The sequence below is a fragment of the Chiloscyllium plagiosum genome, unplaced genomic scaffold, assembly GCF_037043375.1.
Source record: "Chiloscyllium plagiosum isolate Xiang-an unplaced genomic scaffold, Cpla_swu_hap1 HiC_scaffold_26, whole genome shotgun sequence".
NCBI classification, from domain to species: Eukaryota; Metazoa; Chordata; class Chondrichthyes; order Orectolobiformes; family Hemiscylliidae; genus Chiloscyllium; species Chiloscyllium plagiosum.
The window spans coordinates 32,546,878-32,569,841 of NW_028270164.1; the positions used below are offsets into that span (position 1 = coordinate 32,546,878).

Below are 22,964 nucleotides of genomic sequence, written 5' to 3' on the forward strand. Positions count from 1 at the left end.
CTTCAATCTCAGGCATCCATGTGAAGGGTGGTTTATAGGTTTACATATTCACTTGAGGGCTCAAAAGAAGGCAGTCCTGCTTTTCCTTGTAGTCAAGCATCATTCAGGAAACACCAAGCCATTCCATTTACTCATTCACTTCCCCTTTTAGCTGCAGAGTCTCCCAAGCCCCAGGAAATTCAGCATAGAATTTAAAATAATGGCACAGAATGCGTCATTCAGGCCATTCAATTACTTGAATTGGGAAATACTAAAGCACAGCAGGTCAGGTCGCATCTGAGGACTAAGAGAGTTGACATTTCAGGCAGGACCCTGATGCAGGCTCCTGCCCAAAACATTGATTCTCCTGCTCCTCAGATGCTGCCTGACCTGCTGTGCTTTTCCAGCACCACCCTTTATCAACTCTGACTCTCCAGCATCTGCAGTCTTCACTATTTCCTATCGACAACCAGCCTCCAGTGAGATTAGAAGTTAATGTGTTAGTCCAGAGTTGTCATCAACTATTTGGTCTTTTAAATTTTTAATCTCCCTCCACGGGAAAGCAATTATGTTCCTCCTGGCTCCACATTAAGACATGTTTTTTAAAAAAGTTAATTTGCAGGTCTTCAGCATTCCCTCGAGGTGATTGTTAAGCCACTGTAGAGCCAGTAAAACCAGTTGGGGCTTGCTATCTTTTGACTTGTTAAAACAAAACAAAAAGGTTCCAGGAGTTGTACAGGGACCTCTTAAAAATTGAAATAAGATCTGCAGCCATTACCCTAATAAATAGCCCATAATGAATTTTGTAGTAATCCAAATGCACGAGTAGATCAGACACATTAGGTTGCATTTCATGCTTTCCTTGTTACATCTGTGTTTCCACTGTCATTTACAACAATGTTAGAACCTAATGAGAAACAAAATAAAATTCAGTTTTTATTTGTAGAAGTCATGTAGTCATTAGAGAAATAAACCCGTTGTATTGGTAAGTGTTATTTATAGAACTTAGCTCCAGTGTGCAAAACCCTGCTAGACCATTGTTCCTGTCAATAAACCGTGTATATAAATAGGACAATGATTCAAATAATTGAAACTGCCTTTGTGATTTGAATTGTTGTTATTTTTCTGGTGAGTTATCTCACCTCTAGCACCCAATCTCTTGCATCTAACGGTTGCAACCATCATAGCCAGTCTGCATTTTGTGGTCAGGCTTCTGAACTTTTACTTTTGTTTCTACTTCCTACATCTGTCCTGAAGCCAAAATTTATTATAATCACATTCTTCCCCAAATACTCAAAAGCAAGAGACATTTTTGTTTAAACTTGAAGGGGAAATAACAAAGGAAGCTTGATGTCACCATTCCCTTCTTTGTTGTTTTTTAAACTTTAACACAATGGTCATTGATTGGCACATCCCTCTGGTTTCTCAGTTGTAAAATTGTTAATTAATTTGTTGTTAATTCAGTCACAATCTTCCAAGATTTTACTGGAGTGAGCAATTTCTAATGTGCTGTCTGGCTAAACTGATAAACGCCTGGTTTAGTTTTAGTTAAAAAGCACCCAAACTTTTGCTGGAAATGACAGCTAATAATGACGCAAATAGAGCACCCAGGAATTTAGAATTTTGGGTGAACAGTTGAAACAACAGTGTTTCTCCAGTTCAATAAGGATAAAAAAAGTGAGAAATAAATAAATTAGAGGGAATAAATACACTGTCAAATTGGATAAAGAACATAAAGGGAAAGGAAAGAAAGATTGTTTTGAAAAAGTGAGGAATAAAGGCAGAAAGGAAACATAAGAAGAAATCATTTTTTTAAAAAATGACCCTCTTTTAATTCCTAAAAAAATTCATAGTCTTAAGGAATGAATGTTTTCACTTGTAATGATTCACTTTCTGGGCCAGTGAGGTGAACTGATGGTAATTAATAATGTTCACTTTGTTAACAGGGATAATCACTCTTTTAATGACAAGAGATAATTCACAGCACTGAGTTAAATGAGCAATTTATGTGCAAATGCAGCAGCTTTATGAAATCTGTGCAGTGGTTGAATGTGGGGTGGGCTTTCTTTTTGCAAACTTTATGGTGGAATGGGATAAATCAGCCAGCAAATCAGAGTAATTCACAATTCATAGAATATTTCTTTCTGGGCACAATTTACATTACTATTTTGTGAATTAATGAAGCCATGTGTCATTCAGATGGCATTCATTTTCCAGAAATAATGCTGGCACAAAATGTTCTGTGTTTCTTTAGTGGAGAAGACAGTGTTGACAGGAGAGAATCGTTGTCCTACCCTAGAGCTTTCTTCGCTTATGTGTGAATGCTTTATTCTTGTCCCTTGCAGGGTGATGTGGTAAGGCTGTTCCATGCAGAGCAGGAGAAATTTCTGACGTGTGATGAATATAAATCGAAGCTGCATGTATTTCTACGCACAACACTGCGACAGTCTGCCACCTCTGCAACAAGCTCCAATGCACTCTGGGAGGTTGAGGTAATGTTGACTCGAGGGAAAATGTTCCTCCATGTGTTACATATCATCCACAAAGTCATATAAACATTAGTGTATTGGCAATAATTGTGATGACGATATAGCTCCACACTAGCATTTGGGTTAATTTAAAAATGAAATGCCATAAAATGCAATCACTTAGATTTAATGCTGCTTGGCAAGCCCACATGATATAGTGCATTTAGAAAATCAAATACCTTGAACCGTTTCTGTCCTAAACTTGTCCAAACTGGTTTCTAATGAGCTGCAATCCTCTTTCAGTGACGTGAAATATTTGTGCTAAAAAGTGAAATGGAGGATTTACTTCAGGCAGGTAGTTGTACCTTGCAGTAACATTTTTCAGTGACAACTGTGTCAGTGAGCATTGACGATAACTGAATGAAAAAAAATTCCTTCTACGCTTGCAACAATTTAGCTCAGCTATTTTGCAACAATATAGGCCATGGGGTGAAATACAAGGGTGCGTTAGCCATAAAGAATTCCTCAGAAATTGAAACAAAGAAACCTTTTGTTCAATAAGAACTTGACAGACATATTGTGATGTCTCATCATCAGTCAGGGAATTTAGGTTCTGCTGGAGTTAATTGAGGTAAAGAGAGAGAGCATTACAACAGTTAGTAGTTCAACAGATAGATAATTCCTGAGGAATTTCTTGTGATTTGAGATCAGTGCTCCTGTTAGATTGGAAAAGTTCTCAGTTTACCCCTACATCATTCTTCTCTCCCAGATGGGAGAGCAATGGCTAACTCCTACTAATCCATTCCCTGTTCTTGTTGTGTAGGTCATTCTGGCAAATGAACAAAGATGGATTTTGTCTTAATTTTGATAATATGTGATTTCTGTTATGATTTCTGTTATTAATATAGATGATGGAGTATGGTGATTTAAACACTTTTTTCACTTTTTTGTAACAATGTAAGTGACAATAAATTACTATTCTATTGTAAATGTGAAGTTAGAGTAAGCTTACTCAACCTTTTCTATAGGTAGCCATGGTTCCATTTTTCTGTAAGTCAGGGATTGGTGTACAAATGCCTGAAAGAGAAGGTTGGGGACAGCAGTAAACATGAGTTGCACAGGATAAAAAAATGTCCAATGAATAAATTGATCATTTAAAGGCAAAATTAACAAAATTAGCCACAAAAAAATGTGAACCAACAGAGCTAACTATTTGTTTTATATTTTGGTTAAAAAGAGGAAGTGGATAGACTAGATCTGTATCCTGGTCATCAGGGAAGGGATTGGGAATCAGGTTGAGCAATTGATTTCAGTAATGTGAAGCTTTCACCTCTGGTGGGGCACTCTCTGCATGTCTCTGTTTGGCTTGTCCTCTGTGGAATTCATATAAAAGTAGGGATCAGAAGCAAGTTGTTCTTCGGCCTGGGTTTTTCTTTTTTTCCAGGCTGCTGTGTGAATTTTTTTTTTAGAAAGGGGAGAGAGGGAGGGAGCGTGGCAGGCTTGATCTCTGGGCGAATGCACACACTGCCTTTCCTACATTCTTTTAATCTCTTTTCCTCCCTTGCAATATCAGCCTAACACTCGCACCCTCCACCTGCCATCCTCCTTCCATTTTTAATAATACTTCTCCCCCTCCTCTCTGCCTCTCTCCCTTCCTCACCATTCCTTCCTCACTCACCTCCCCCACTATTTCCCTTTGAATCCCCTCACATTTCCTGGGGCTTTACACCACTTTGGCAGCTTGATGGTGGTCCTTCAGGTGACTAGCGCCTGCCTGGGAAAGGCAGGGCCTTGTCTTTTGCCCAACAGTCACTAATATAGAGCCTCATCCCTCACAACCGCTGACAGCTTGGAGCTTCTTTCTGCACAGTGCAGGCAAATGTCCCATTCCTTGCAGTATCACTAGCCACTCCCACCCAAAAAGACACTCCAGTGCTGCTGTTTTAGTATGAAGGCCTCAGCCTGAATAAGGTACTTCTGTTTAAACAGCGCTCTTCTTTTCTAATCAGAGGTGTGTCTCCCGCATTTGCTGCTGATAATAAACTAATTAGGTGGAAATGCAGGAGAAAAGTAGCACCTGATTGAAGGACTGTTTCCTTCCACAATCTTCTAGCTTTTCTCCCTGTATTTGATTTGGTGGACTGGATAGGACCCTTTGGCGGGCTGTAGTTTGGCCTGAGAGTCACCTGTTGACAAGGTTGTTTTCAGGTTATGTTGCAGCGTTGTTAGGGTGCAGATGGAGGCTCTTTGACCCACAGTGGCTGTGCTGGCTCTCTGAATGAATGTTATAACCGAGTGGCACTCTTTCATTTTTTTCTCTATAAACCTGAATATTCTGGATGTAGGTTTGCTCGCTGAGCTGGATGGTTCATTTTCAGACATTTTGTCACCATACTAGGTAACATCTTCAGTGAGTCTCCGGAAAAGCACTGCTAATGATTCCTGCTTTCTATTTATATGTTTGGGTTTCTTTGGGTTGGTGATGTAGCCACCAGGATACATGAACATCAACTAGCCACAAAACAACATGACCCTCTCTTACTAGTATCTTTACATACAGATGAGGAAGGACACCTCTTTGACTGGGACAACACATCCATCCTAGGACAAGCCAAACAGAGACGTGCATGAGAATTCCTAGAAGCATGGCATTCCAACCGGAACTCTATCAACAAACACATTGACTTGGACCTGATTTACCACCCCCTGAGAAAAAAAAACAGGAAATGACATCACCAACCCAAAGAAACCCAAACATAAAAAATAGAAAGCAGGAATCATCAGCAGTACTTCATCCGGACGCTCATTGAAGATGTTACCCAGTATGGTGATGAAATGTCTGAAAATGAACCTTCCAACTCAGTGAGCAAACCTACATCCAGGACCTCAACCTGAGCTACAAATCCCAAAACCCGCTAACCTGAATATTGTTTGTATTCAAATAATTTTTTAATGCCTCAACTGTACCTGATTTCACCACACCCTACACCACATGGGGTGGCACGGTGGCTCAGTGATTAGCACTGCTGCCTCACAGCACCAGGGTCCCAGGTTCAATTCCAGCCTTGGGCAACTTCTGTTTGGAGTTTGCACATTCTCCCTGTCTGTGTGGGTTTCCACCAGGTGCTTTGGTTTCTTCCCACAGTCCAAAGACGTGCAGGTCAGATAAATTGGCTATGCTAAATTGTCCATAGTGTTAGGTGCATTAGTCAGAGGGAAATGGGTCTGGGTGAGTTACTCTTCGGGTGTGGACTTGTTGGGCCAAAGGGCCTGTTTCCACACTGTAGGGAATCTAATCTAATCTAATCTAATCAAACCCTAAGGCAATGCATTCCAGATCCTAACTACTCGTTGGGTGGAAAGCTTTTCTCTCATTATATTTTGTTTCCTTTGTGAACTATATCTGTGCCCTCACATTTCTGTCCTTTTCCAAGAAGGAACGGACTCTCCCAATCTACTTTGTCCAGCCCCCTTATGATTTTGAAAATTTCTGTCAAATCTCCTTTTATACTTCGTATCTCCAAGGAAAACAGCCCCAGCATCTCCAATCTCCCTTCATAATAGAAGGTTCTCATTACTGAAACTATCCTCATAAATAATCTACAGGTAGAAGCTTATTTTGGGTGGTGGGGAGAAATGGATGTTGTTGTGTCAGCTAATGCACAACCTATTTTATTCCATTGACTCCACTAGAACTGAATATTGGGTGTTATGTATGACTGATACTAACTGTGTACCTGTTATTCTAGAGGGAAGGTTGAATTTCTCACTTATCAGAACTTCTGTCATCATCCTTGGCCTGTTAACTTGTGATTTGTCACTTGATTCCTTCTGTAGGTTATATATAATTTATAAAATATTCACCTTGTTTCTTTACTTTATAATAATGACCTATATCTCACTTTTCCCTGTAGGTTGTTCATCATGATCCTTGCAGAGGAGGTGCTGGCCATTGGAACAGCCTCTACAGGTTCAAACATTTAGCTACAGGCCATTATCTGGCTGCTGAGGTATTTTGTTTTCAACAATTAATGCTATATTGGTGAGAAAAAAGTACTTTTCAGGAAACAGTACAACTGTGTTAGATGAAAAAAAATTAAATTATTTGCAAATTGAGAATCTGAAGCAATCTCTTGGACAACTCTGGACAATTAAAGAGCTGATTGGATGGATAATATGATGGATGTATCTCCTGTCAGCTGGCATTATTGTGAATGAAAACGGGAATGCTTACAATTTGACCCATTGATCCCAATGTCATGAAACTGTTATAAATCTTTGTGACTTCTGGGTATTATTACCAGATGGAAAGGTGTTTGATGGGTATCCAGTATGGTGAAAGATGTCATTATTTCAAAAAAGTAAATTGTAAACTCATATGTTGTTGACAGATAGAAATTTCAACACACTGTATCTTTTTTTTTAACTGATAAAACTATTTATTTCTCTAAAAGGGATGACACTTTTAAAATGACTTTGGAGGGAGTGGCTGGTGTTGCAAGTTGTGCCCCCTCTTCGCAGTTTGTTATTTTTCATTGGAGCAAGAACACTAAATGAAATAGGCACAAAGTCATAAATCATCTTTTGAAGATAAATGAATTACTTGCATGAATGCACAATTGCAAGGCCACAGGTTCATCTGCAGAGGGCAGCTTCTGCAGTGCAGCCTTGATATTCTGCTAATGACATAGCAAATTGGTGGCTTGTTCACTTTGTTCACTTCAATGGAGTTGGTTTGTCCAGAAATGTGGCAACTGGATTATTGAAATGATTAGGGTGGACAATCCATTGCTGCTGTGTCATTTTTCCCATTAAAAGCCATTATAAGGCCATTATGTTAATTTTTTAAAATCACATTGGCCCCACATAGTTCAAACATAGTAAATCTCTTCAGATCAATAATCTTTGTTGATTCAAATATTTGATCTTTTCCTATGGCTACAATGGAGTCCAAACCTGTTCACAGTAGATATAAGAACGTAGGTTTGAAGTGGCCAAATGGGCTGACGTCTGTTGAGAGCATTGAACTTTGAACTCAGATTGGCTCTTGAGTACTCTGCTCTGGCAATAACTTGGTAGGTAAATCAAACAGAAATTTAGCTGTGGTTTCGCCTTGGTTTTGTCATTCATGCTATTGCTACTTCTGGCTTTAGTAGGTTTTGCAATATTGTAAGTTTTGTTTGGATATGGCATGACATTAGTCTTTGAACTGGTCTACTTTTCATGTCTTCACTCGGTATATTGCTTTACTCAAGGATTGCCTTTTTGATGATACTATGGCTTTTAGAGATGTATTTTGTCCTAATTCTTTTTTATGGAGAGAGGTTGAGACAGAGGTACAGAATGGTCAGTTCCAAGCCATAAAAAGTAAACAGCTTGTGAGGCTTGGGTTTTTTAAAGTTGCGGCCCTGTGCCTCATCGCCCTGTGGCCCAACATTTCAACTCCCCCTCCCACTTTGCTGAGGACATGCAGGTCCTGGGCCTCCTCCACTGCCTGGAGGAAGAACGCCTCATCTTCCGCCTCGGAATACTTCAATCTCAGGGCATCAATGTGGACTTCAACAGTTTCCTAATTTCCCCTCCCCCCACCTTACCCCAGTTCTAACCTTCCAGCTCCACCCTGCCCTCTGACCTATTACCTCCATCCCCACTCCCATTCACCTATTGTACTCTTTGCTACCTTCTCCCCAGCCCCACCCCACCCCCACCCCCATTAATCTCTCCACTCTGGAGGCTTCCTGCCTCTATTCCTGATGAACGGCTTTTGCCCAAAACGTCGATTTTCCTGCTCCTCAGATGCTGCCTGACCTGCTGTGCTTTTCCAGCACCACTCTGATCTAAACTCTGGTTTCCAGCATCTGCAGTCCCCACTTTTGCCTTTTTTAAAGTTGCAACAATAGAAGCAGCATGAAGGGGTGGTGTCAAGCTCCCATCGAACCAGGATTTTAATTTAACTTTCAACAGTTGCTGGATTTTGAAGCTGGATGTGGAAGCTCTTATTCCTCTCTCTGTTACAGCTAAAAGCTGGAGTTCTTTTCCTACTCTGAGAATTGCATGTGAGACAATCAATTTTGCTGATCCTGCCTTTGCCAGGAGTGTCTTTATGGGAGGTTACTGTGTTGGAACAGCTGCTGTTTAATAGTAAATTAATCTATTGTTCTGTTAAGTTTTCTAAGAGTTAAGTTATTCCAATTCTTTTTTTTTCGTTTGTACTTAATGATAAGAGTAAAGTGTGTCTGCTTCAAGCCTGGTAGTTTGTTCAGAATTGCATCCAGAACATAGTGCTGCCTTCCACTTTCCTTTTAAAGAAAACTAAAGGTTGGGGTCTGAGCCATCTTCTTAATATATTTTGAGGTGTTTTGGACTGGTCCAAAACACATTGTGCATGTCTATAGTGGATTTGTTCAATTTCTATTTTCATTGCACCCTCAATCTTTATGGTTGACTGGAGATAATGTAAAGAGGATGTATGGTGTTGAATTTTGTGAAGTGCTGGAATTTGAGGGTGATTCTCATCTTTCCAGCTTTTCTAATGTGCCTTTCTGGCTAGACTTGGGGTAGCTGGAACACTCCTTAGCAGAAGCTGCATGGTCTCATGGTTTCATTGACTTCAAGATAATATTCACCAGGAAAGGTATTGAGAGAAGTATTGTTTTATTGTGTAGACTCACCCTTTTGTAGACTTCATTTTTGGGTCTCTTTATTTTATGATCTTGCACAGATGTATGAAACTAATGATGGTCCATGAAGTACTAGTGGCTGGCATTTCATATTCACCTGATGCTGTTGTTTTGCAGTCAGCATTCAAATTGTCACAAACCATTTATTGCCTTTAGACCTGACAATGCCAATCTGTTGCATGGTATATAGTGATTAATCAGAATTGGTGACTAACATCCATCTTTGTAGGCTTGCACTGCTACTTTTTAGTTAGGCATTTGTATGCAAAGGAATTTAGTTTCTTGCAGTTAGAGTATGCTTTCCCCACACCTGCGTTCCCTTCTTTTACATGGTGTACTCTACAACAGTTATATTCTTCAAAGTTTGTGAGAAGATTTGTAGCTCGGGTGCTCGTTGTTGTGGTTCTGTTTGCCGAGCTGGGAATTTGTGTTGCAGATGTTTCGTCCCCTGTCTAGGTGACATCCTCAGTGCTTGGGAGCCTCTTGTGAAGCGCTTCTTTCCTCCGGCATTTGTAGTGGTTTGAATCTGCCACTTCCGGTTGTCAGTTCCAGCTGTCCGTTGCAGTGGCCGGTATATTGGGTCCAGGTCGATGTGCTTATTGATTGAATCTGTGGATGAGTGCCATGCCTCTAGGAATTCCCTGGCTGTTCTCTGTTTGGCTTGTCCTATAATAGTAGTGTTGTCCCAGTCGAATTCATGTTGCTTGTCATTTGCGTGTGTGGCTACTAAGGATAGCTGGTCGTGTCGTTTCGTGGCTAGTTGGTGTAGGCTTCAAGAACAACAGTTAGGGAAGTAGTTCGATTGAAGTGAGTACTTTGGAAAGGAAATAGAGAGTAGTCTTTACTGGAATATTTTAATTCATCGCTATACAAAAAGCCACAACTGCTGTGGCTGAACAAGCCTGACTAGTTTTAACCATTAAGTTGTGGTCTGTGTGTCTAATGGAAACCAGGTCCTGAGGCTATTTCAACTTCTTACACATTTCAATATTTAACTACATCTTGAACGTTATTTCACTGTGTCATAATCAGCAACTTATATAATTATATTAAACTACTTGGAGCAGTTTTTAAAAAAATTCTTTCTATTATGTTCAAAGCATTCCTTTTTCTCATGTCATTGAACTTAATCCGATTAATCCACCTGTCTCACTGATGTGAACTGTTGTCAGGAACACAACTAACTTCACTTGAATTTCTTTATTATGTGTAATATTATATTTGCTGTAATTCTGTTTCCTGGGTAATTAAGACAGTGTAATTAAAATAATGTGAGCAAAGGTGATATTTGGGACCCGGAGTAAAACACTTTTGAATAACCATACCAATTAAAGGATTTGAAAAGCATGGTGGCAGAGGAATATGAATACCGTTCAACTGTTTTTTAATGGAATTATGGAAAATGGAGTCACGCTTACTGTTCTCAAAGTAACAAGTTTTCAATCACAAGCCTGATTCGGTTTTAAATGTTCCATACCTCATAGCTGAGCTAGCAGCAAGGGACTTTCTAAAGACTACCTAATTTTATTGAGAGAAGATTATAACATAAACTTTATTGTTTTATTTTTCTGGCTTGTTAATTTTCTGTGCTCTAAGATGGCACCAGAGAGTGGTGACACTAAACAACACTTTTCATTGTATTTCTAATAAAAAAACATTGACAATAAGTAAATGAAATCCAATCAAATTATTGAGACTAGATATCAAATGAAGATACTTTAATACATTAAATTTATAATTAATGGATATGCTACTGTGGGATTTCAGCTCGATAGATTCTTGATTGGTATAATTGTGACAGATTCTTGACAAGTAAGGGAGTCAAAGATTATTGGGGGTAGGCAGGAACATACAATTGAGGCCAGGATAGATCACTGTTGATCTTATTAACTGGTGAGGCAGACTTGATTTGACAAATGACCTACTTCTGCTCCTAAATCATATGCTCATATGAGTTTGTATCCTCCGAGAATTAGCTTAGACCATGGGATTACTCATCCAGTAATATCACTATGCCACCATCTCTCCATGTAAAGTACTGCTTAAATATTAATTTATTACTTTTTTGAGAGAATTGCAAATAAGCCACATAATAGAGTTGTAGAGATCTACAGCATAGAAATAGGCCCAACTTGCCCAGGCTGTCTAGTTTTCACAACTAAATTGGTTCCATTTGCCTGCATTTGGTCCATATTTTCTGTAAGATAACCTTCATGAGAAAAAAAAAGTCCCAGCCTATCCAACTTCTCCTTATAACTCAAATGTTCTAGTCTAGGTAGATCTTTTGTGCACTATTTCTAGTTTTTCTTATAGTAAGGCAACAAGGTCTGCACACAGTACACCAAAGGTGGCCTGACCAATATCTTGTTCAGCTGCAACAAAATGTCCCAACTCCGATACTCAGTGCTCTGGTCTATGAAAGCAAACATGCTGAAAGCATTCTTCTTCACCCCATATTCCTATGAATCCATTTTCATGAGGCTGTGATCCTATATCCCTAGATCCTTTTGTTCTTTAGTACTTACTAGGGCCCTACCATTGACTATGTAAGTCCTGTCCTAGTCTGCAGAAAGGAATTTGAAATGATCCAAGTGACTAATTACCATGTGGGTGATGAATATTTTCTAGTTAGAAATGTTGGTGGTAAAACAACGAAGTTTTATTACATTGTTTGATAATTTGCATCAAGAATTTGTTTTGGGGTGTGACAGTCAGAAGACGTTTTTTAGAACAAGTTGTTTGGTTTGAGTTGTCAATGCAAACCAAGTGGGAAGCTAACGAGCTGAACAACATTTTACCAACCTTATGTTCTTATCTATAAAATACAATGAAGTAACATTTTACATTTAAGCTTGTTTTATGATCTGCATTGTAAATCAGTGCATGCACATTGTTTTGCAATCAAAATGTAATTGGTAGTACATTTATGAAAAGTGTATTTACATGTACAATGGTGTGCTTGATCTAATGATCCAGTTGACATTAACAGTCTATTTTTTCTTTGCTGATTGTGATAAAACAATCCAAGTAACTTCCCTTTTAAGTGCCTAATGGTCCTAATGCAGCATTCCAAGGAAGCTGCCTGAGTTTGGCTATTGTCCTGCCATTTAGTAGTCACTCCAGATATAAATGGATAGACAAAGACATGACTGGCTATTTCATTGCACATAGCATCATTCTTCCACCGAGGTAGACTTGTTACAAAATAAATCACAGTAACACTGCAATTTTTTTTGCTGAGTATTTAATATTAATTATCATTTTTCTTTTAGGAAAACTCAGCCTACAAGGGAGACGCCTCAGATTCAAAATCTGTGGTAAGTTTTACTTTTAATGAGAGAAGCACTGAACTGACAGGAATCCCATGCCTCTATCTATCTCGGTTGAGACAGAAGCTTACTTGTATGATCAACTTTATTGTTCCTGGGAAAAGATGGGGAAATAACTGGGACTCCCTCTTGGCATAACTATCCTATTGATTCCTGTTGTCACATGAGGACAGGACCTGAACACAATTGTGTTGCTTTTCAAGATTGAATAGCTTTATGTCTATCTGTAGGCTCATGTATGAGGAATATTTGGGCAAAATGCTAATGGGTTGGTAACAACTATTGAACTGTGCCAGATAAGGGCCTGTACATTTAGGAAGGAAGAAAAAATCTTGCAGTTCTGAGAATGCTGGCTTCTCAGGTGTCCATGATTTGGAGGTGCCAGTGTTGAACTGGGTTCGACAAGGTCAAAAATCTCATGACACAGGCTGTAATCCAACGGGTTTTATTTGCTTTCAAATAAATCCATTGGACTATAACCTGGTGTTGTGTGATTTTTGACCCTTTCAGGTGTCTTTAAAATATTTAATTTGTGAAATGGCTTGTTTGCCTGTGGTACACTGTGCTGTTGTAGCAAGGTAGAAAGCAATTTGTGTTCCATGATTCCACATACAACATGAAAGTTTTAGATCTTAGCCAATTCAGATCGAGGAGCTGCTTGAATTGTAGCTTTAATGGACCTTGAAGTTGCAGACAACTCTCAGTACTGTGTATACAGGAATGCTGGCAAATGTTGGTAGCTTATAGTTAACTACTTGAATTACATGAAAAGACACAAAGAGCAGAAGATTTGGGTGGAGTGAATTTTATGAGGTAAATTAGATTATGTTTAAATTTGCCTTTTATAATTTACCATTATATGCAAAAGTGACTCTTTTCAGAATAGTTACGTACAGCTGTCCTCAGTATTTATTGAACAAACATTAGGTTGAAAACTTTCTGTGACTGCGTTGTACTTGGTGTTCAGAATGAACAATAGAAATGCTTTAAAATGAATTTTACATTGTCTCAGCAGGGAGAATCCAGAAGCTTAACTCGGAGCAGCAAAAGAAAAGGAGGGGATAATGTCAGATACAAACTAGTGGCTGTACCCCATGGTAATGACATTGCATCCCTGTTTGAACAGGATCCAACTACTCTGCAAAAAACTGATTCATTTGTTCCCAGGTACAGAAGCTCAAAGTTAAACCTTTTATGCTGTGCACGATCTTATACAGGATGTAGGCATGACACACAGTCATCTGATTCACTCTCATTTACTTAAACTGTCTGGCATGTCTTGCAAAAGATCTGGATGTTTCAAAACAAATGGTTTCTAAATTTCTAAACCATACAATTATAACATCTAAATGAGCTTAGGTTTAGTTTCTCTAGAATAAATGCTACAGGTTTGACTGATTTATTTTCTTTTAGCAAATGGAGGAATACTTCAGTTGAGTTGATTGAAACATTGCAGTCGCCCCATAAGGTTATAGTATCAACTTAACTTGGCCATGAAGATAAGGAAAACAGTGTTGTACCCATAGGGAACCTCTTTGACTTTTTTTGGCAAATGCTAAAGCAGTTCAAAGAGACAGCTCACCACCAATTTCTCAAGGACACCTGGGGATGGGCAGTAAAGCTGGCCCAGCCAGTAACAATGCCAGTCCCGTGAGTGAATTAAAGAAGAACCCTATGTTCTAAGCATACATACCTTTATTGGCTTATTATGTGAGTACTTGCTAATGCTGTCAAATCCCATGTGCAGCAACAAATAGGAACTTAAAAGTTTCACACATTCAATTCCGTGTAACAAATTGTATTTTATTTACTGCTGGCTCAGAAGTTTGCATGTGTTGGTGGGCATTGCTATGCTCCAGTAGAGCATTCATTTATTTTGAAATTCTGAGGGTGACTGTTTTGCAGGGGCATGAAGGATGAGTTAGAAAGTCTACAAATGTTCACGACCTCATCCGATTTCTGGTTTTCAGCATTTGTATGGATCAGGCAGGTGCCTATTGCACCAATTTAGTTGGGTACCTGCACTGGCAAACCCAAAGCTGAACGTGGCACACAGAGCTGATCTAAAGAAATCCTACATTTTTTAAAGGAAAATGGTTTATCCTCCAAGAAATAACTCTGTGATTGCCTTGTCGTAAGGAACCTTTAAACTTTAAAACATGATTGCTTCTGTCGTAAACTCATTAAAATATGATACCAGGGTTTGAAAAATAACCATGTGCCAATTGTTGCAAAGATGCAAATGAAAATAAAATATGCTATAATCTATACCCGCAACAATGTTACAAAATCCTGTACTCCCACTGCAAAGTTGTTTCAGAGCTCGAGTTCCACATATTGAAGTTGAAATTGTGAAAAAATGAAGTGAAATAAACTTTGACTGGGGACCTGTACACCATTGTAATTCAGAACATGAATAGTCAAATTTGGAGCATGTGCAGACAGAATTTTATCCTATTTGCATCTACATGCTGTACTTACTGACTTTGACAAAATAAAGTTCAATTGACAATTTAATGCAAAACTGTCCATGCAAAAGAACAACTGCAAATTAGAACTATGCTTTTGGGTATATCATGAGTTTAATTATCATTAGTTTCCTTTTCACTTAAATTAGAACATTTTCCCAAATACATTTATGTTTCCAAAAATTTGACAAAACAGTTTCAGTAACATATGGGTTTCAGTGCTGGTATTTGGAATAATATTTCACAACCACTTGCAATAATGGGTTAGACTTTTATTATGTCAGATGGATGTAAATAGCATTGGTAGCTGATTCTTGGATTCCCAACCCCCTTCTTAGGATTTCCATTTTTTTCCAATGTTATTTAAGAATATGGACTGGTTCAGATCACAAGTTTGCAATCTGCAGTCCTGACCTGGTTTGCTCTACATCTGAGCCATCCATTGTTTTCATGGAACTAGGCCAAATCTTGACGGACCCAAAGGACCCTAGTCTGGGTGTGGGATTTTTTAAAAGGGAAACTGAAATGGTGACATCTATGCTTCTCAATCCACAGTATATCCCACACTCAACCCCTTGACCCCTCATACCCTCCATGCCAAGTTATGCCATCCATCCACCTCCCATGGCCCTTCATTCCCTCCATCCAGAAATCCCCCCCCTCACTCATGACTCCTTTGAGCTGTGTGTCCAGAATACTTCCTGAGCTTTGACTAAGAGCCCAGACAACCTTAAAGTGTTGAAACAAGTAAGACCCAGCTGAGCCCCAGGGATAAATTTCTTGATTGATAGAGTTAGTTCTCTAATTAATTCTGTCAATTTTACAATGCTTATTTACAGAAGATAAAAAAGGTTTCAGATGTTTTCAGTTTCTGCTATTGATACTTTAATGGGTCTGGATGACTGACACATATTGGGCTGTAATAATGTAAATATTTTGTGAAACTTTATAGAGGGATGCAACCTGTTGTCACAATAGGGTTCAGAAACCAACGGTATGGTGGGTGAATTGGTATGGAATGAGCATAGCTTGGCATGGAAACCATGGGAGGCCATGGGGGTCTGCATAATGACACATAGCTTGGCGTGGAATACATGAGGTGCCATGGGATGAGTGGGGAGGTGAAAAGTATGAGGTGAAGTGGATGGGTCTGGGGAAAAGCAAGGGCTGGAGGAGGTTATTGTTTTCATTATAACTGGAATGGTACATACTGCCCCTGCAGCTGACTGTAACCCAGGACATGTCTTGACTCCTGCTAACTGCCTCAGACGTACGAATATAGTGCAATATGCCTACATTTCAAACCCAAACATGTTGCAAAATTCTTAGCTAGAATGTTCCTGTCCTGGAGGCTGCTAACTCAGAAGCAGGAAAGTAAGTTAAGTAGGCGAGATGGTGGTGTCCTAGAACCCCACTACTTTTCAGCTCAATTAAAATTAATTCTGAGGCAAGAAGACCGAAGCTCCACTTTTCTGCCCAACCTCCAAATGAGACCCTTAGATTGAGTCATATAATGACCACTTAAACATCTATTCCTGCTTGGCTGCAATTATTCTAGCTCCAGGCAGAATGAGACATGTCTGCCTTCCCAATTGGATTACCATTGTGGACAGGCTGTCAGTTGAGTGGGATTTCATTTTATCTGCATTAATCTGTGCACAAGTGAGGGGCTGACAATGGTTGGGCAGGAAGGGGTGCATGGTGAGATAGTGGTTTATACAGAGACTTACCATCTCTTTTTCATATATATAATCCCAATAGCACCCCTCTCCCCAAAAGCCCCATTGTAAGAGACATTCAAACAGCACGTTCCTTTTCTTTGGTCACTTTTCCATCCAGGGAGTCTGGGGATGTTGTATTGACAACAACCATGGCCTATTCTGTGGCACTGTTGACTGCTGGAACCAGCATTTTCTAATAGGTCAGAGGCTCTTGGCAGCCGGATCTTCCTCAATCAGGGTCCTAGTGGCAGCAGTATGCCCACCAGGAGCCTGATTGCCAGAAGATCTGGTGGCTTTTATGTCCTGACAAGCACTGGGTTTGCTCTTCTAATCTCTCCCATTTTCAGGTTAAATCCCACCCATTGTCAGTTTCAGGAAAGTGTTGAGTATTTTCAGTGTCAGTTCAGCTGCAGAATTCATGTGGGAAAAATCACACTTTGAAATCAGACTCTAAAATGGCAAGTGAATAGAAATATAATAAACACCGGAAAAAACGCCTGAAGGAACCTTCATAAGGTTGAGAGAAAAATGTGAAGATTCAGGAAAGTCTAACATCAACTATTTCCAGGTTTTACTCCTCATTTGTTCAAAGCCATTGTCTTTGGACTCAATAAAGGAAATAATTCCTGCTAGGGCATTATACTGCATAGATGGAGAACATTTGGCTTCATAAAATTCCAGTGCACTTGATCTTATTTCTCTTCTGCATATTCCTAATCCCTTTACAACCAATTTTACCCTCTCAATAAGCATCAAGAGGTGACCAGATCTAAACTGAAATTCTTTAGGGATCATAGAGCCATGATTGTTTTCCTGGACAGTCACCCACAGTGCATATTCAATCACAGAATCCCTACAGTGTGGAAACAGGCCCTTCGGCCCAACAAGTCCACACCGACCCTCCGAAGAGTAATCCACCCACACCCATTCCCCTACTTTCTTGTCCTATATTTACCCCTGACTAATGCACCTATATATTGAGGAATCATTCAGCTATTGCCCGTTATGTTCTATGAAAATAGGCTGAAAATCATGGTGGGATGTGTGTGTCTCCACGATTCATTCATAGTCAAAGCCAATGGGTGAACTCATCATCTCTGTTTTACAAGACACCAGATTGCTGAACTGCCAACTCAGAACAGAAGCTGGATATCAGGGATTTGTCACTGTTCACAACATTTCTCCTTATTTTGGCAGAGGATTACCATGATTATAATATCCCAAAATCTGTGGCAAATGGGAGAGACTTCTCATCGATTAGACAGAGAATGTCAGCCTTATTAAGCATGAATTTGTTATTTTAAATATTACAGCTGTATTTGTATGTATGCATGCCAGTCACTTCTTACAAGTATTCCTTTTGATGTTTCAGAAATTCGTTTGTGAGGTTGCGACACCTCTGTACCAATACGTGGATTCAGAGCACAAACATTCCTATTGATACCGATGAAGAGAGGCCAATAAGACTCATGGTAGTTATGGCACTCAGGTTCCTTTGCCTAATTTTAAGTTTAGAATGAGAATATATGTTTTCTGCAGCCATAAGTGGCACAATAGCTAGCACATTGATGCTAGCAATCTCTGCGTGATTACTAGGTTTGCTGAATCATAAAATTCTGACCAGACTTCAGAAAACAAAACAGAATTAGTTTCACTGAATGTATCCATGTCATAAGAGGAATGTATTGCTGAAAGTCCCCGTATTACTGTTATATTTTGGTTGTTTACATTGCAATTTCTGGTGAGGCTGAAAAAGAACAAAATTACCTTAATTTGTGTGCTAGGAGTAATTAAAACTTGTATGATACTTGAATAATGAATGAATGTTTTAACTTGGGTTGCAGAAACCTTTGAATTTAGCATGGATTCCATGAAATGGCATGAGGTTAGGAGGAACTAGGTTAGTTCAATGGAGTGTACTCAATGCTGGTGAATTAATGTGATCCAGTACAGTGGGGGGGAATGGATAATTAATATTTTGAAGATCAATATAATGAAAGGGAATGGCACTATTGAAATTGCTTATCTGTTTCATAAAGAAATCTTTCCTTTTTGAAATGTACTTTGTTTTACCAATGCCTGTGTAACATCACATAGCTGAATGAAAGTGTTTACATAAATTTAATGTAAAATTCATTGTGAATCTACAATTTTAAATTGATCAATGGGCAGGATAGTTTGAAATTCATTAAATGCCTCTAGATTTAGGCTAGATTCCTATCCTAAGTAATTGTAAATTCTTTAAAAGTTATCTTCTTTTATTTTAGCTTGGAACATGCCCAAGTAAGGAAGACAAAGAAGCCTTTGCCATTGTGTCTGTTCCAGTTTCAGAGATTCGGGATTTGGATTTTGCAAATGATGCCAGTAAAATCCTAGGGATAATTGTTGAAAAGATGGAGCAAGGAACCTTAAATCATAATGATCGAAGGTAATAAAGTGAGTTAGTGGTAATGTACAAGGAATCTAGAGGCCCAGGCTGATACCATATGGACATGAATTTAAAACTCACTGTGGCAGCTGGACTAATTTGAATTCACATCTAGAATTGAAAATTAATCTCTGTAATAGTGACTGTTGTGAATAGTCTTAGAAATGCATCTGGTTCACTCGTGTCCTTTAGGAACTCCTGCCATCCATTGCAGCCTACATGTGACTCCAATATGATTGGTTCCAAATGGCCTTGAAATTCAATGGAAATTAAGGCTGGGTAACAAATGCTGGCCTTCCCAGCAGTGCTTACATTGTATGAAAGAATATTTGTAATAAGTGCTATACCACAAGACTGTCATTCACAAGTTTAGTCCTATGATTCCCAATGTGTGATTTCTGATTTTACTTGGACTTATCTGGGGAAAGTGTTCAGTGGTGGTAAGAAGCTTAAATTGGAAAGGCTAGTGTAGTGTGTTTGTGTCTGTGCACCTTCGCCTAAGAGCTAGCTTGATTAATGCAGTGGTTAGAGAGTAAGGTTGCCCACTGGTCAGTTAAGTTTCATCCATTTGGAGAAAGTCCCATTAATGCCTCCATTGTAAAATCCTGGGGCATTGTAGATTAATTCTCCTGTCCAGAAAAGTTGTAAATGGTGAGCTAAGCGAGATTAGATGAATGGCTTGTTTGTGAATCTTTGCGTTCTTATCCTACAGTTGTGATTGCGGCAAGTTTGAAATTAATGTTGGGCAAAATCACAATCTTGCTCAAGGCAGATTTAATTTTGAACAACAGCAAAAATAATTAAGCTTGCTCATGTTAGCAAAACCAAAGCTGTGTACCTACCCGGCGAGGGGACAGGATGATTGTCCTTTGTTTAGTTGTTAAAAGCAAACTATTTCAGTATATTGTTTCTGCTTGGTGAGTTTCTAAAACAAAACATATATTTGGCAATTGGTAAGTATTTGTTTTCCCTGCAGCATTTAATAAAATATTTTCCTTGCTCTGCTGCAAATCTGTATTGCATTCTTATTTTGAATGACAATGAATAAGACTCCAAATTGATTGAAAGTGATTGAAATTAAATACTGCCATGCAGTGGCCAAAGTATTTTTTCAACAGTTTCTTGTCAGATTTTCTTAAGGGTTAATTTGATTTTCAGGGGCTTTTTCATTCTCACTATCTCCTTTATTAGATAATGCAGTTGCTTAATAACATTATGTTGTGTTTTTGTGCTAACATATGAAATTTTTAGACCTACACCCTCAATTATCAATTACTGACACTTTATTAAATTCAAAACCACAACATACAAAGAAAACATTAATTTCTGAGACATCATAGTATTTAATTTGGCATAACAGAATCCACATAAGTTAACAAAATTTTTTTTTCAAAATAACTGACTCATACCTACACACAAAAAGCCATCGCCCTAAACACATGTTCTACAGACTGGGGAGATCATAGCTAATGCATTTCTATTTCCTATACACAAAGCTGGAAGATATTAACCAGGCAGTTACTTCATTGTAGATCTTAATCTCAGACATAAATTTAACAATTAGCACATTACTCATTACAGTAGTAACTCCTAAATTTCCAGTCACTTTTGAAGGAATGCAGACTTAAGTGAAAGATACCATATTAGTTTACAAGAAATTCATTACTTCAGTGACTTCAAATATTTCTGGATGATTGCTCCTTTTACTGTTTTAAATTTATTCTCACTATTTTGCAGTTTCCACATTTCTCCTTATGCATGGCCTCTGGGCATTTTTTAAACTATGCATGGAGCACAAACAGTTCTGGGTAACATATCTGAGCAAGGATATATCGGAGTGAATGTGGAATAGATGTATCTGAATGATACTAGAATTCCAAGGATTGAATGACAAGGAAAAGTTACACATACAAGGTTTCTGTTCCTTAGAATTTAGAGGATTAAAGAGTGGGGTAGGCAAGACAAATACTGAATATAGAATCAAACCTTTCAGGGATGGAAATAGGAGCCACTTATTCTTGTAAAGAGTGCTAGAAATTTGGAACACGTCTACAAATGGCAATTGATGCTAGAGAGTTGTTAATATTAAATTGAGGTTGATAGGCTTCTGATTACCCAAGATAATAAGGGATATGATGGGCATAGGGAGTTGTTACATATTAGCCATTTAATTCATTAAATGATTGGAGCAATCTCAAGGGTCTGAAAAATCTACTCCTATTCCTAAAATACCATGCTCCTATAAAGGAAATGTAATTTTATATATGTATTCTTCTATATAGAGAGACAGGTCATATGAGAACAGCTGTAAATTTGATTTAGATCCTGTTTGCAGACTATCCTGATACTTAATAGCATCAAATCCACAATTAAAATAGAGAGGCTTGAATGAAATATGGATAACATCCTCTTTTGGAATTCTACTTACATAATACATCAAGCAAGCAAGATATAAATGCCTTCATTTCAGTGCAAACAGAACTGCTATATAGACTCACCCTGCGCAATCACCTTAAATCGGTTTTATTAGTAACATCATTATCGCCTTGAAAGATTGTATGTTTTCCTTTAACCTTCTGAAGATTACTTTGTTTTCTTATTTGTTTTTTATTACCTTTTTCTCTCCAGTCTTTTCTTTCTCTCAGTTTTTTCAATTTCATTTTGCTCTGTCTGAGGCAATCTGGAGGCTTTACTATCCAATTAGGAATCAGCTGAATTCTGGGATACAACAGGTATGGAAACTCAAGCTGATTCACTTCAAAACAAATGCAATCTGGTCTTGCTCCAACCATTGTAAAAACAGATCAAAATATCGGATTGTTCAACAGCAATTAATTTGGACCTGGCAATGTTAAAACACATTCTGGATTAGTGGTGCTTGAAGAGCACAGCAGTTCAGGCAGCATCCAAGGAGCTTCGAAATCGATGTTTCGGGCAAAAGCCCTTCATCAGGAATAAAGGCAGTGAGCCTGAAGCGTGGAGAGATAAGCTAGAGGAGGGTGGGGGTGGGGAGAAAGTCGCATAGAGTACAATGGGTGAGTGGGGGGAGGGGATGAAGGTGATAGGTCAGGGAGGAGAGGGTGGAGTGGATAGGTGGAAAAGGAGATAGGCAGGTCGGACAAGTCCGGACAAGTCATGGGGACAGTGCTGAGCTGGAAGTTTAGAACTAGGGTGAGGTGGGGGAAGGGGTAATGAGGAAACTGTTGAAGTCCACATTGATGCCCTGGGGTTGAAATGTTCCGAGGCGGAAGATGAGGCAACAAAGAGAAGGGGTAGCCATGGGCACACGTATGGGCCCCAGCTATGCCTGTCTCTTTGCTGGCTACGTAGAGCAGTTGATCTTCCGTAACTACACCGGCACCACTCTCCACCTTTGCACATTCTCCCCGTGTCTGCTGGGTTTCCTCCGGGTGCTCCGGTTTCCTCCCACAGTCCAAAGATGTGCAGGTTAGGTGAATTGGCCATGTTAAATTGTCCGTAGTGTTAGGTAAGGGGTAAATGTAGGGGTATGGGTGGGTTGCGCTTCGGCGGGTCGGTGTGGACTTGTTGGGCCGAAGGGCCTGTTTCCACACTGTAAAGTAATCTAATCTAATCTAATCTAAAAGCCTCTGTTGCACTGGTGGAGTCTGCATGCTCCCTCTCTCAGAGTGTGAACATAACCATGGAAGAGGAGCAGACAGTTGGAGGCTACAATCCTGTCCACAGCCCATTGCCAACAACTACTGATGGCCACTTTGGACAAGCCCAGGAGCAGGCACATGAGGAGACCTTCCATTCTTCCTAGACTAGGAGCATTGGGCAAGCAGAAATTTAAAAGCAGCTCTTTTAAGAAACTAAACAGGGACTGCAACTGAAAATGTTCAACACAAATGTGAAACACAGGCTGCAAAA

General features: G+C 39.1%; 1 protein-coding gene across 2 annotated transcripts in view; it reads left to right on the plus strand.

The window, feature by feature from the left end:
• itpr3 (inositol 1,4,5-trisphosphate receptor, type 3) overlaps nucleotides 1–22,964 on the plus strand; it is a 277,430-nt gene that overhangs the window by 116,862 nt on the left and 137,604 nt on the right. Inside the window, exons 8-13 of one of the 2 annotated variants that reach the window (XM_043716798.2) lie at nucleotides 2,325–2,471; nucleotides 6,362–6,457; nucleotides 12,400–12,444; nucleotides 13,469–13,623; nucleotides 18,018–18,117; nucleotides 18,913–19,073. In XM_043716798.2, coding sequence (XP_043572733.1) covers nucleotides 2,325–2,471; nucleotides 6,362–6,457; nucleotides 12,400–12,444; nucleotides 13,469–13,623; nucleotides 18,018–18,117; nucleotides 18,913–19,073 — 704 coding nt within the window. The remainder of the gene's footprint in view (nucleotides 1–2,324; nucleotides 2,472–6,361; nucleotides 6,458–12,399; nucleotides 12,445–13,468; nucleotides 13,624–18,017; nucleotides 18,118–18,912; nucleotides 19,074–22,964) is intronic. The other variant, XM_043716799.2, reaches the window with a different exon arrangement.